This window comes from Balaenoptera ricei, chromosome 20 (genome assembly GCF_028023285.1).
Source record: "Balaenoptera ricei isolate mBalRic1 chromosome 20, mBalRic1.hap2, whole genome shotgun sequence".
NCBI lineage: Eukaryota > Metazoa > Chordata > Mammalia > Artiodactyla > Balaenopteridae > Balaenoptera > Balaenoptera ricei.
The window spans coordinates 24,857,828-24,870,407 of record NC_082658.1 but is presented as its reverse complement, the minus strand read 5'-3'; the positions used below and the strand labels follow the sequence as shown (position 1 = coordinate 24,870,407).

Below are 12,580 nucleotides of genomic sequence, written 5' to 3'. Positions count from 1 at the left end.
TCTCCGTTCGGACTGTTTTCTCCTTGTTCCCCCAGGACATGAATCACGCATCAAGCGTGCCCTCAGGGAACATAGGTTCATTTTAATAATTCTATTTGAGCCAAACAGAATCAACTAGAAAGCTTAGCCCATGCCTTTACTCACATCTAGAGGCTGTTGAGCACCACCACCTCTCTCCACAGTCATCCATTGTATTGAAGGAAGGGCACCAGCAGGATGCAAAGCATTTGTCCCCACCCTTAGGGTGACTGCACTCCCCGGATGCTGGAGACAGCCCTGGTTTGCACCTGTTGCCTGGCATAATTACCACTCTCTGAAGTATCCTGGTTTGGATGATAATTGACGTGGACACTCTATCCCATCCCATCACGTGAGCGACCCCTACTGGACTGGAGTAAGAGCTGCTGTAAGCTAGGGTCTCTGCTTGGTGTAACAGAACCCACCCAGAAGCCCTCTTCACTGGGCACCCGCCCACTTTTGTCACTCACCTCCCACCTGCTTCCCCATCAGTCCAAAGAACTGGCTCGCTTTGCCCCTCTTCACTTCCCAGAGCTGGAGCTGAATGCTGGGGACAACATCTTCCTGAAGAAGCAGAGAGTTCCTTAGAGTTGGGGCAAGGAGACAGCCTGAGCAATAACAATCTCAATAACACAAGCTCTGTGCTGGCAATGAGCTCTTTTGCACATTTTACACAATACTGTAAATAATAATAATTAATAGGTAACATTTTACCATGTTCCTAAGCACTTGCATATATTAATTCACTTAATCCTCACCAAAACCACATGAAGTAAGTACTACTACTGTCACCATTTTACAGATGGAAACACTGAAGCATAGAGCAATTACCAGCAAGGATGCGAGATGAAGCCAGAACTCAAACCCATGTCATCTGGCTCAAAGCTCAAACACTCCGGTCATAATCTCATTTACTCTTCACAACAACCATATGAAGTAGGGACTGTGATTTATCCCTGTTTTACAGGTAGGGAAACTGAGATTTTTGGAGGTTAAGTGACTTGTTCAAGGTCACACAGGAAGTGGTAGAGCCAGTAGAGCCAGTAGAGCCACTCAGGAAGTCTGACTCCAGAGCACAGGTTCTGCTCCATCTTGGGAAATGTCTCCAATATAGACAAGGAGGGGGCAGCTGATGAACTTGGGGTGGGCACCCAGTTGGCGAGATGAGACTGCTTCCCCTCCAACCCCCTCTCTAACTCCTGTTTTCCTCTCTTCCCCCGGCACTACCACCACTGTCCTGGATTTATCCTGCCCTAGAACCTGGGTCTCCCGTGAGGATCATGGCATGTGGCCTGGGGTGGAGGCCACTCCCCTGGGCAAAGACATCTTCATCCTTGAGCTGATGGGGTGAAAGTTCTGGACCAAGGACTATAGATTTAAGTTCTCATTCCTCCATTAACCTTTGTGACCTTGGCCAAAGTCCTCTCCTTCTCTGGCCTTAACTGCAGCCTCTGATGAAGGCCCTGCTTAGCTCTGCTGAGAGGGAGAGATGCTCGCTAGTGGAGAGAATGACAGTGGGTGACGTTCATTAGACTGTCTTCACATCTCTGTATCCCCAGTACCTGGCACAGTGCCTGGTACACACAGGAGCTCAGCATGTGTGGGATACAGGATGCTGAATGAAAGACCGTTTCTCTGATAGTCTGGGAATAGGGAAGAGGATGGGGTCTCCTTTTGCAGGAAGGCTGAGACAGGTGAACAGAGCCCTAGAGTAACACAAGCCACCTGCCAGGAGGCTGGCAGCTGGGGTTGGGTCAGGGACTTGCTCTTCCATTCCCAGTTTCCCCAGGGGCAGAACTGGAGCTTCGGGGACCAGCAGGAACCTGGCTGGGGTGCAGTGGAGACCCCTTTGTCTCTCACAGTTCATCCCAACTTTTGGGATCAGGAGTGAATTGTTTTCTAAGCTTTGGACGAATTCAGTCACTTCCAACCTGTCTCCTCCCCAGGACATCAATGGCTGGGGCTGCTGTCTCAGCCTGGAGTCGCCTAGCCTGGCCAGGAACCGGAAAAGTGTCTTTGGACCCATTTCTGAAAATCTTATGAAAAGCACTTTGCCTTCGTAAAAGGCAGTCTTCAAATGCAGGCTGGAGAGAATGGCTTTTTATGAATTAAATAAGACTCACCTTTCTCCCACCCACTAGGTTTCTGGGGGGCCTTTCGAAGGCATCTTTCACTCAGGAAGGACTCTTGCCCTCACCGGAAGCCCTCCTTATCCATTTAACCCAAATCCCCAGCTCCAGGGCTAACTGCAGGCCGGGAGACCTGAGAGCTAGGGAGGCGGTCGGATCATCCCTGACAGAGGCACTGTTCCTCCCGTCACCTCACTTGGATTAATGGTTCCTGTATCCCAAGCCCTGTGTCTCGGGAAGCAGAGGGATGTTAAATGAGAGTGAGCAGAGAAGAAGCATTAGCCCCAGCTGCAGGGTGAGGTGCTTGCAGGTGCCCAGCAGTACTAGTTGAAGTTGATGATGATGTTTCCCATGTGGCCAGGTAGAGAGGCCACCATCACACAGCTTCCCTGGGCCTGGGCACAGACTCCATGTCAAAGCTGGAAAAAAACCCTTGGGGATCATCTTCTCCCCCCTGCCCCCATTTTACAAGTGAGGAAACTGATGTGACCTTCCCCAGTTCGCACAGAGTCAGTGGAGAAGCTGAGACTTGAACCTGGGTCTCTCCAGCCTGCTGTCTTCTCAATGGCACACACTTCCACATTCAGACAAACCAGGAAGGAAACCTGCCATGAAGGAAACCCACCAGGAATGGCTGTTATTCGATGGCTCGTCCTGTGGCCCCAGTGTCCTCACCATCCCAGGACTTGGAGGAGCCAGGCCCAGCCCAGTCCCATCTGCCCTCCTGGAGGCCTTCCCTGAGCACTGAGCCTGTTTGTCTCTGATCCACTGGCCTTGCTCCCCTATCTGATTGGAACTCCCCAAGGTCAGGATCTTTGTCTCCCTGACCAGACAGGGTGGGGCGCAGATGCTGTGTCTCTAACTTTGAGATTTATTCCCAGTGACAGCACTCAGGTCAGTTTAGTAGGAGAGACTGGCAATCAAACCAGTACTTGTCAGGAAATAAGAGTTTCTACATGTGAGACAAAACAGTGATCCCGCCCCAAGCTGACCCCCTTGAAAGGAAATGCTGGACAATGTCCTCTGAGGCACAAGTACACAGAATCAGACCTTGGGCAAGGTGTACAATTGTGCCTTTTTAAAAAAAAATAATTAATTAATTAATTTTTGGCTGCGTTGGGTCTTTTTTGCTGCGTGTGGCTTTCTCTAGTTGCGGTGAGCGGGGGCTATACATTGTTGTGGTGCGTGGGCTTCTCTTGTTGTGGAGCACGGGCTCTAGGCATGTGGGCTTCAGGAGTTGTGGCACATAGGCTCAGGAGTTGTGGCTCACGGGCTCTAGAACGCAGACTCAGTAGTTGTGGCGCATGGGCTTAGTGGCTCCGTGGCATGTGGGATCTTCCCGGACCAGGGCTCGAACCCGTGTCCCCTGAATTGGCAGGCAGATTCTTAACCACTGCGCCACCAGGGAAGTCCCTGTACAGTTGTGCTTTTGAAGCTGCATAACCTTGGAGAAACTACTTGACCTTTCTGTGCCTCAGTTTCCTTATCTGTGAAATGGGGATAGTAATGATACCTTTCCCACTGGCTGATATGAGGATTACATGGGTTAATATTTATGAAGCATTTAGGACAGTGCCAGGAACATAGTATATGTTAAATAAGTGTTTGTTAAATGAAGCGTGAGTGCACGCATGCACACACACACACACACACACACATACACACACACACACACTGTTGCTTCCATATGCATGTGCCTCTTTGGAGGTCTGCCAGACCAGGGGCCATGACCTTGAACCTGCCCAGAGAGGGGAGGCAGACACCCTGCCTTGCAGTGTACAACCTGCTCTCCTGGCAGCCATAAAGGGGATCTTCTGCCCCCTCCACCATGTATCATCCCCTGCTTCTCCCCAAAGGTACCTACCTCCAGGGTCACGGTCACCCAGGACCCAGCTTCAGCATCAAGTGCCAGTTCCTTGTCACCTGCCACAGTGCAAGCAGACAACCCCATCAGGAGAAGCAGGGTGAGGCAGAGCAGCATGGTGAGCACTGCTCTGTCCTGGGACCCTCGGGGAGCCCCTCTCAGTCCACAGACCGCCACTAGCAGGCTCTGTCCTCTCTCTCTGGCTCCTCTCGGCAGGTGGGGGAAACTCCACCTGTTCTGTCCGCCCAGCTACTCGGCTTCTTCCTTCAGCTTATCTGACCCCCGGGGCCATTTCCTGTGACTCCCCCCCACCCCCACCAGCTGGAAAAGCCAATGATACCACGAGACGCCCAGAGAAGGGACCAGGTCTCCTCCACTGCCGCCCCCCAGCAGTTGATCTCTGTTGCAACACCGCCTCACCGTTGGCTGCATTCCCCTTGGGAGGCAGGTGCACAATGGAGCAGTGCGTGGGGCCTGATGCTTCCGGCTTCCTGCCGGGCCGCATCGTCTTGGAAATGGGAAGGGGGACCTGCCTGGCTTCTCCCTTGCCCGGTAAGAGAGGCCTCTCCCCAGAGCTTAGTATTCTACCACTAGTCTCCCCTTCTGGTCACTGCACCCCGTCCTCGGCATTCCCCGCCATCAGTAGTCCTCGTGTGAACATGGTAGCACACGTCTTGCCCTAAGAGGTAAGGCAATACCTAAAGAAATAAGGCTCCTCACAGGCAGGAATTGGGATTTGCCAGAAAAATGGCCTCCTGCTCAAGTGTCATCAGCTCTAAAATATCTTCCCCCTGCTGGGATCTTTTCAAAGCCCTAACCTGACCTATCTCTCCCTGCTTACAACCTTCCAGTGTCTCCCCACTGCCCGTGGCGTAAAGTTCAAGCTCCCTGGCATGGCATTCAGGGCGCTTCTCCACTTAGTTCCTCCCTGTCTCCCATCCATCCATCTGTCCATCTGTTAGTGTAGAACAAGGGTCCTGCGGTCAGAGAGCCCTGAATTCCATTCCTAGCTCCCCCACTAAATAGCTATGTGAACTTAGGCATGTTACTTAACCTTTCTAAACCTTGGAATCCTCATCAGTAAAATGAGATTATTAATAGCACTTATTTCCAAAGTTGAGGATGAAATGGGATAATGCATGTGGAGCACTTAGTACAGTACATGATGGTAAATATTTAATACCCATTAACTATCATTCCTGTTACTATTATTGACACTGGGTGAGGCACTGGGCCACAGAAGATGAATAAGACACTGTCCCTGTCCCTGTCCTACAGCATCTCACAGTCTCTAGGAAAGGAGACCTCTGGTTGGCAGATAAGCTGTGTTCAGTTTGCTCTGTGCTGGCACAGAGGTGGGGGCAGGAGAAGGCCGTGCCCCCCCCTTCCTAGTCTGCCCATTTCCTGCCCCCAGACAGCTTCACCACCTGCTCCCAGACAGGACAAGTTTCCCTGCTTCTATGCTTTGTCCTCAGCTGTTGCCTCTGCCTAGACTTCCTTTTCTACCTGGTGAACTCCCACTCATCTTTAAAGGTCTGCTTAATGATCACCCCCAGTAGAGTTTCTCTGTCTCTTTTCTGACTCCAGCAAGAATTAGTTGGCTCCTTTCCTAGGCTTTCCCAATATCTCCTACTCATATCTCTTGCAGCTCTGCACAGGCTGTGGTCAGAGGCTGTGCAGGTTGTGTCCTGCACAGAGTAGGCTGCCGACGGGGGAGTGAAGGTGGAAACCCGCCCTCGCTCTGCTCACTGCGCCACACAGCCTGGCGAGAGGCTTCACCCCCTGCAAGAAGGTTCCTGGCTCCATTTCTCCCAGAGGGGCCAGCTGGGCTGAGGACAGCCCTGCTAGGCTGCTGTATTATGTCACAAATGCTCTGAGAGCGGGGCTGTGATATATGTGTGCTTAGCACACAGTGGGTCCTTAAGAAACGTGCAATTACTCTTGAGTCCAGGCCAGTGAAGGCAGAGGTGAATAAGGACAAGTGTGGAGGTTTGGGGGAGGACAGCTTCATACACACCACGTCCACCCCCTTCCAGGAATCTCTTTGGTGAATCCCGACCTGATGGTTTCAGAATACCTGCATTTGCTAAAATGCAGGTCCCCCAGCTCAGCCCTTTTTGACACAGCCAACCCTAGTCTGTGGGTCTGAATCTACACAGCCCCTGGCTGAACTTTCCCAAGGGCAGGGCACTTAATAGCTCACAATCCACTTTGTTTTTCCGCTGTTGTTAACAAGTTCTTCCCTACAGGGATGAACGGCCCCTTCACTTTACAGATGTGGAAACTGGCACTGGGTTTCACAAGCCAGCAGGTTGGGCTTGCTCTAGGTTACACTGAGAATTTGTGGCGGACTAGCGTCCCGGGTCCCCAGTCAGCTGCTTCCCACCTTCCCACAAGGGCAAGCAGCATATGGGTGGAGGCAGAGTAACAGCATGGCCCTCTGGATAGGGGTGATGCCTTCCCATTCTGCAGATCCAAACCAGGTGACCTTAGGAGCCAAGGACCCTCTCTGAGCCTCAGTTTCTCCATCTGGAAGTTGGAGCCACCCCTTATCTGGTGGTGGTAAAGGTTTCATAAATGCCCACCCTTAAAGAGCTCAGCAGAGTGCCTGGCACATAGTATGTGCTCAATTAATCCGAACTTAAGTTTTGTGATTTTTCGACCGCTGGAACCCTGGACCTCAGCGCTGGTCTCCTGGCCCCAGCTGCGCGGGACAAGGTGTGGGGGGGTGCACAGCGGGGAGGGGGTGGGGCCACGGGGCAGAGGAGAGGGCGGCGGGAAGAAGGGAGAGAAAATCCCAAAGACCCGGAAGGCCGGGAGGGAGGCCGGGCACGGGCTGGAAACCGCGGCTATTTGCAGCTTTGCCCTTGGGCTGAGGTCGGGCCGGCGCTCGCGGGCCCGGCTGCCGAGCCCGCCGCCCCGCCCTGTGCCCTCGGCCACCCGGGCTCGGCCTTGGCCGGCGGGTCCGGCCTCGCCCGGTCCTCGAGGCCTGGCGGGGTGTCGGGACGCCGCAGCCGAGCGGTGACAAGGCCGCGGGAGCGGATGGCGCGCGGGGCTGGGGCGCGGGCGGCGGGCGGGCCGCAGGGTGAGTTGCGGCCGCGGCGAGGCTGCCCGGGCGCCGGGTGGGCGCGCACGATTGCTAAAGGCTGCGGTTTGGCTAAGATTGCGGAGCCGAAAGGAGAAAGGGCGCAGGAGGGAGGAGAGCGGGGAAGAGGGAAACACAAGCCGAGGGCGGGATGAGGGCGGGAAGCTGACGTTTCCTGAGCGCCGACTGCGTCCAAAGGAGGTGGGATGACTGGCCCCACTTTACCGGCCGGCTCGGGGAGGCTGCGTGCCTCGGACGAGGCGTCCAGCTGCGAAGTAGCAGAGTCGGGAGCCTGATCAGCCTCTTTCCCCACGACTGAGAACGCAAACGCGAGCGGGCGAAGGGCGGGGCGGGCAGGAGCCGAAAGGGGAGCCGGGGGCGCCGGCCTTCTGGGTTTCCCCGCCCCAGGTGACGCCGCAGGGACCCTGCGTCCGTCTTCCCCGCGCCCTTCCAGCGCCCCCGTGTAGAAGCTCCTTCTGAAGCCCCATCTACCCCGCCCTCCCCGCCTCTGCGCGCCCCTTCCTAGAACTCGGAGTTGGCTGACCCGGGAGGGGCAAGAGCTGGGTCCGGTCTCACGGCCTGCCCCTTGGATAGAGACGGGAGGTAAAGGGGAGGCTGGGCCCCCAGAGGAGGTGAGCCTCCTTCGGGTGGGCAGCGCGGTCCTTCCAACGGAGGGGGCAGGGTGGTGGGTAAAAGTAGCTCGGAGTGTGTAAGTGGGGCAATAGTCTTTGCACCCTGTGCTAGGACCCTTTCGGTGGCAATGGCTTAATTCTACTGCGAATCTTTGAGGTTACATTCATGCATTCATTCATTGATTCTGGATTTGCTGAGACCTTACAACATAGGAGTTGCCCCAGAACACAGGTGAAAGAAACAGACAAACATTATAACACTTTTAACAGTGTGGAAAGTGCCATGGCGGGGGTATCTGGGGAGAGAAGAAGAATCCTGGGCCCCCTTTATCCACATTTACAGTGTGGGTACACTTCAGACACTTGTCCTAGACAGAACACTTTGGGTTGGAAAAGTGGGTCTCTACACACAGATTGCAGATGGAGCAAACGGAGCCATAATCCTCTGTGCCCACAGGTTGTGTAGGTATGGCAGACAATTTGGCTCAAGCCTGCCTTACTTTTGGCATTTCTAGCCTCTTAATAATATCCCAAGTATCTCTGGGAGGGCCTGAAGATATAGGTAGCCCAGTTTCAGAAATTCTCAGAGTCCTGAGGATGATTCCAAACAGTCCCTGTCCTTGCCCTTTTCATCGGGCCCCTGCCCCCCCCCACCAAAGGTGCATCTTGTCCCAGGCCTATGGCCCTAGGAGGTTCTCACACCATCTCCCTTCCTTCTCCATCACCTTTCTTCCCAGGGCCCTGGCCCCCACCTACCTACATCCTTTTTGCAGTTAGATTCTATAAGGAAAGACAAACGTGCATGGTGGGGGGTTGTTTGTCCATAAGAAGGATTTAAGTCAAGAGTAGAAGCAAAGTGTAGTGTCTAAGGATAAGACTCTGGGTTCGAATTCTGACCCCACCACTTACCAGTGTGTGACCTCAGGCACCTAACCTTTCTGATTTTCACCATAAGATAGGGATAATAATATACTTTCTTAAAAAGGTTGTTGAGACGTTTAAATGAGATAATGCGTAAAAGAACTTCATGCGGCCTCAGGCACATTGTAGGTCTTAGTAAATGGTAGCAATTATTATTGCTGTTAATAATATAAACAATAACACTCATCCCTATTTTACAGGAAAGCCAGATTAAGAAAAATCATTTTCGGCATTCCCTGATATTTTGTCATCAGGTGAAGAGTTTCCTAAGGACAGGAACTGGGTCTCGCCCATCAGACTAGGAGCTCCCTGCAGCCAGGTCTCTCAGACAAGGTTCAGTGAGCCCAACCTTAAAGTTAGGGTTCAGAAGCTTCAGGCCTGGGTGCTGAGGGAGGCCTGTGGAGCCCCCCTTGTTAAGGGGATGTGGGTCCTGCCCGGCCCTTGCCTCATGTGTGGCGGTGAAGTCTCGCCTGTGTGCCTGTGTCTCCCAGAGCCTCTGTGCAATAAAGGCCGCCAGAGTCTGACCCCATTAGTGGGAGAGGTGAAGCTCATGATTCCAATCAGCCTTTTCTTCCTGGATCTTGGTTAGCGAGTGTGGCAGAAAAGTGAACGACTAATTGAAAATATAGTTATAATGCACTGTCCTTTGTCTACCAAGTGGTGCCTCCAGACACCACTGTCTGAAGAATAGTTTGTTTCTCAAGTCAGGGAGGATGCCAGAGCCGGCCACTCAGAGATGGAGATGGTACCCACGGGTGGGGTAACTTGGCTGGTGGGGGCGGGGCACGAGACTCAGCATTGACTCCTGTCCTGCTCTCCCTGACCGTGGTCTGGAACACCTGGGCTCTCAGAGGATTGCTGAGTTCAGTGAGACTCTGTACAGGCTGCCTGGGGACTGGAGAACAAAGAGATGAGGCCTTGAATGCCAGGCTGGGGAGTGTGGCTTTTATCCGGCAGACACTGGGGAGTCACTGAAGGTTTTAGAACAAAGGCGTTATGTGGGATTCTGTTTTTTTCCCTTCATGGGTTTCCAAATCCTCCTCACCTCAAACATGTGTATGTTAATGTCTAGAAAAAGGGCTGGCAGAATACACATAGGTGGTTGTGGTGCTAACTTTTGAGATGGACAAGTAAGTAAAGGGAGGTGTCCATCATCTATTCAGTACCCTATATGATTTGAATGTTTTACGATAAGAATATACCTTTACAATCTAAAACAAGATGAGAAATAATCTAAATGTCCATTAACAGGAAAATGGATAAGTCCATTGTGGTAGTGGAATACTACACAGCAGTGAAAACGAATGAATTAGAGTGTGTCTATCAACGTGGATAAAACTCATAGAATGTCGAGCTAATAAAAGCAAGTTGCAGCAGGATTCCTAGAGTATGAGTCCATCTATGTAGAACTGAAAAACATGAAAAACATATATCCATATTATAAATGGATATATACACATGTAGTGAAAATATACATGGGGAGGAGGTTGGGGAGAGAACACAGGTGGCTTCAATTTTCTCTGTAATGATTCCTCTCTTAAACTAGGTAGTGGGCTTCCCTGGTGGCGCAGTGGTTGAGAATCTGCCTGCCAATGCAGGGGACACGGGTTCGGGCCCTGGTCTGGGAGGATCCCACATGCCGCGGAGCAACTGAGCCCGTGAGCCACGACTACTGAGCCTGCGCGTCTGGAGCCTGTGCTCCGCAGCAAGAAAGGCCGCGATAGTGAGAGGCCCGCGCACCGCGATGAAGAGTGGCCCCCGCTCGCCGCAACTAGAGAAAGCCCTCGCACAGAAACGAAGACCCAACACAGCCATAAATAAATTAATTAATTAATTAAAATAAACAAAAAACAAAACAAAACAAAAGAACAGTTGCTAAGTTACTTAACTTGGTTTTAAAAAAAACAAAAAACAAAAAAAAACTAGGTAGTGAGGGAATTCCCTGGTAGTCCAGTGGTTAGGACTCTGTACTCTCACTGCCGAGGGCCGGGTTTAATCCCTGGTCGGGGAACTAAGATCCCACAAGCCACGCGGCCAACCAAACAAAAAAACTAGGTAATGAGCGTTCAGGTTTGCTGTAGTATTATGTATACATTTTTATGTTCCTAATATAATTAACACATTTTGAAAAAGGCAAATTAGAAGAGAAATATAAAAATATGGGGAGAGGGGTTATAAGAAAGAGGGAAGGGTCAACAGTATGAAATGCAGAGCAAGTCCTGCAGTGACAGAGTTGGGGGCAGAGCCTGGACTGGCCTGAGGTAGGCGAGCTCCCACTAGTGTTTTGGGCCCATAGGCTCAGGGTCTGCTTTCGGTTTTCCTGTTAAGAGTCCTGACAAGAGGGACCTGAAGCCCATCGTCAGCCAGTGGTCCACCTGGGGACTTCCCACTGTGGTCTCAGCCCTGCCGCCTCTGGGACACGCGAGGAGCCTTTGATGTTGCTGCTGACGATACAGTGAAGCTGTCCTCGTCTCTTACCCAAGAGTAAATGGAGTCATCACTCTGGGAGAGATTTGTTTGAGGACCCAAAGCAGTGACAGTGGCCAGGCCAGGCAGTTCTGCTGGAGGTGTAGGTTGGCCCCGAGGCAGGGGGATGACCATGCTGACTTTGGCAGGAGTCAGCAAGTCTCTGGTGCCCATGGGGTGGGGGGGCGAGGATAGTGTTGAGGCCTGAAGGTTTGGGGAGGCAAAAGCCAAATCCTGGTGCCCAGGCATGGAGAGCGGGCGATGCCCAGGCTTGGCAGACAGCAGGCTGAAAGATGCCATGCCAAGCTGGGGCTAGGGGCTGCCAGGGTTGGAGATCAGAGGAGCGGATGGGGGAGGGCCGGGGCGCTGTCGGGGCTTGAAGCAGGAGGCCGCCAGGGGCAGGGTGGCGGTGGGTGGAGTGTGGAGATCAGTGAAGACAGAGGGTCACCGGGGGGAAGGGGGCAGTGCCAAAGGAGCAATGGGAAAGAGTCAGTGCCATCTTGGGGCTGGGGGGCAGGGGGAGGGAGCCCTCAAACTTATTCTTTCCCCAGGTCTCATTCACTTTGCAATAAAAACAGAGGCCTTTACTGGTGAGTTACAAACCCTAGAGTTCAGGGTTCAGAGGGGCCTCTGGGGTCATCTTTTCCAATTCTTTCTTTGTACAGATGGGGACAGCAATGTCCACAGTGGGGCACTGGCCTTTCTAGGACTACCCAGTGAGTCTAGAGACATGAACTGGACGGAACCTGCCTGTGTGTCCAAGTCTGTGCCACACCTGTGTGGTGTAGGGTGGGGAGCTGGAAGGTGAGGGGTGCCGAGAGTGAAGGGCTCCAGTCTTGACCAAGGAGACCAGTGGTCCTTGGGGAGATGAGGCCAAACACATCCAAACCCAGGCAGCAGAGGAAGGCCATGTGCGCCTCTGGGGAAATGTTCTGGGTCAATAGTGGAGCACACCTCCTGTGAGCTGGGACCTTTGAGAGGGATTCCATGGAAATTGTAGTTTTGGTGGAACTCCAAAAAATAGGGAGGTATTTAAAACCATTAGGAATTTATGTTCAATGGAACTCAAATATCCCACAGTACTAGAAAGGATTTTACAAGACAAAAATACATCATGAAGGTGAGTGCTAAGTACCTGGAGCTGACCTTGGTTACTCTGCTGTCCAGGGGGGTCAGGCTGTGGGTCCCTCCTATTGGCAGATAATCCCAAGGCCTGCAGGTCTGTTGGGGGACAGAGCTGAGGGCTCTGTCATTAGCTGGAGGCCCAGGAACACGTACTGCAGGCCAAGGCTGAGGTCAGTTGGGAAGTGCCCCTGGGCGACATTGATCCCCCTCCTCTCATTTCACAGTGGAGCAGACTGAGGTCCAGGAAGAAGTAACATATTCTCCAGCATGACCATTTTTGCAACATTCCATTTATTTCTGAGATGTGTTTGGGAGTGCTTGGCATTCTGGGAGGGCGTTG

The 12,580-nt window shown here is 52.6% G+C and overlaps 1 protein-coding gene across 1 annotated transcript; it reads right to left on the bottom strand.

Moving 5' to 3' along the window:
• Positions 1–480: 480 nt before the first annotated feature.
• TAC4 (tachykinin precursor 4) lies at positions 481–4,128 on the bottom strand. Its single transcript, XM_059907691.1, has 2 exons — positions 4,030–4,128; positions 481–582 (listed from the first exon to the last, which is right to left on the bottom strand). Exons 1-2 carry the CDS (start codon positions 4,126–4,128, stop codon positions 481–483), a joined length of 201 nt encoding a protein of 66 aa, XP_059763674.1.
• Positions 4,129–12,580: the final 8,452 nt, after the last annotated feature.